The sequence below is a fragment of the Nanorana parkeri genome, unplaced genomic scaffold, assembly GCF_000935625.1.
Source record: "Nanorana parkeri isolate BGI_ZX_2015 unplaced genomic scaffold, ASM93562v1 scaffold1772, whole genome shotgun sequence".
NCBI lineage: Eukaryota > Metazoa > Chordata > Amphibia > Anura > Dicroglossidae > Nanorana > Nanorana parkeri.
Genome location: NW_017308040.1, coordinates 15,029 through 16,073, shown reverse-complemented (window position 1 = coordinate 16,073; position 1,045 = coordinate 15,029). Strand labels below are relative to the sequence as shown.

Sequence of the window (1,045 nt, the reverse complement as noted above, 5' to 3'; positions counted from 1 at the left end):
AGCTCAGTGTTGGCTTGGTGTCCAGGCATAGTGGGGGGTGGAAGGGTCACAGCTCAGAGTTGGCTTGGTGTCCAGGCATTGTTGGGGGGTGGAAGGGTCACAGCTCAGAGTTGGCTTGGTGTCCAGGCATTGTTGGGGGGTGGAAGGGTCACAGCTCAGAGTTGGCTTGGTGTCCAGGCATTGTTGGGGGGTGGAAGGGTCACAGCTCAGAGTTGGCTTGGTGTCCAGGCATTGTTGGGGGGTGGAAGGGTCACAGCTCAGAGTTGGCTTGGTGTCCAGGCATTTTTGGGGGTGGTGGGGGGGAAGGGTCACAGCTGAGAGTTGGCTTGGTGTCCAGGCATAGTTGGGGGTGGCGGGGGGGAAGGGTCACAGCTGAGAGTTGGCTTGGTGTCCAGGCATAGTTGGGGGTGGCGGGGGGGAAGGGTCACAGCTGAGAGTTGGCTTGGTGTCCAGGCATAGTTGGGGGTGGAAGGGTCACAGCTGAGAGTTGGCTTTAGTTCCCAGTCGTAGGTGATTCGAATTCTTTGTTGGGATAGTCTGAGATTGTAATTTGTTATCCTGTCCTTGTCTCAATCCTCAGCACCTGGCTGCCGTAGAGGAGCGGAAGATCAAGTCACTGGTGGCTCTGCTGGTGGAAACGCAGATGAAGAAACTGGAGATTAAACTGCGGCATTTTGAAGAGCTGGAAACCATCATGGACAGAGAAAAGGAAGCGGTAAGGTGACCACCGGGAGCAATGCCTCCTGCAGAGCATGCTGTGAGTTCTGAGTCCTCCATCTTTTTCTGCGGCCGCTGTAATGAATGAACAGGAAGCTTCTATGCTGAGTGCTCCTGTCCATTCATAAACTGTATATCGTATGAATTACTTTGTCCTCAATCATGATTGAACAGGAAGTGTTGTAGAGCACTTCCTGGTCATTCATAAATGGGGACACAGTAAGCATACGATGTCCTCGGGTATGTAGAAACACTCGCTTGTAACCCGCTCTCCATCCTGACTTGCCTGTCACAGGAGGTTGTGTGGGGTGGGAGGAAAGCTCGACCT

The 1,045-nt window shown here is 53.6% G+C and overlaps 1 protein-coding gene across 1 annotated transcript in view; it reads left to right on the top strand.

Moving 5' to 3' along the window:
* Positions 1 to 1,045, top strand: part of SMARCC1 (SWI/SNF related, matrix associated, actin dependent regulator of chromatin subfamily c member 1) — a gene marked incomplete at its 3' end in the record, with an annotated part of 46,685 nt that overhangs the window by 33,611 nt on the left and 12,029 nt on the right. The window contains exon 29 of the mRNA XM_018571513.1: positions 581 to 715. Within this exon, the coding sequence (XP_018427015.1) occupies positions 581 to 715 (135 nt within the window). The remainder of the gene's footprint in view (positions 1 to 580; positions 716 to 1,045) is intronic.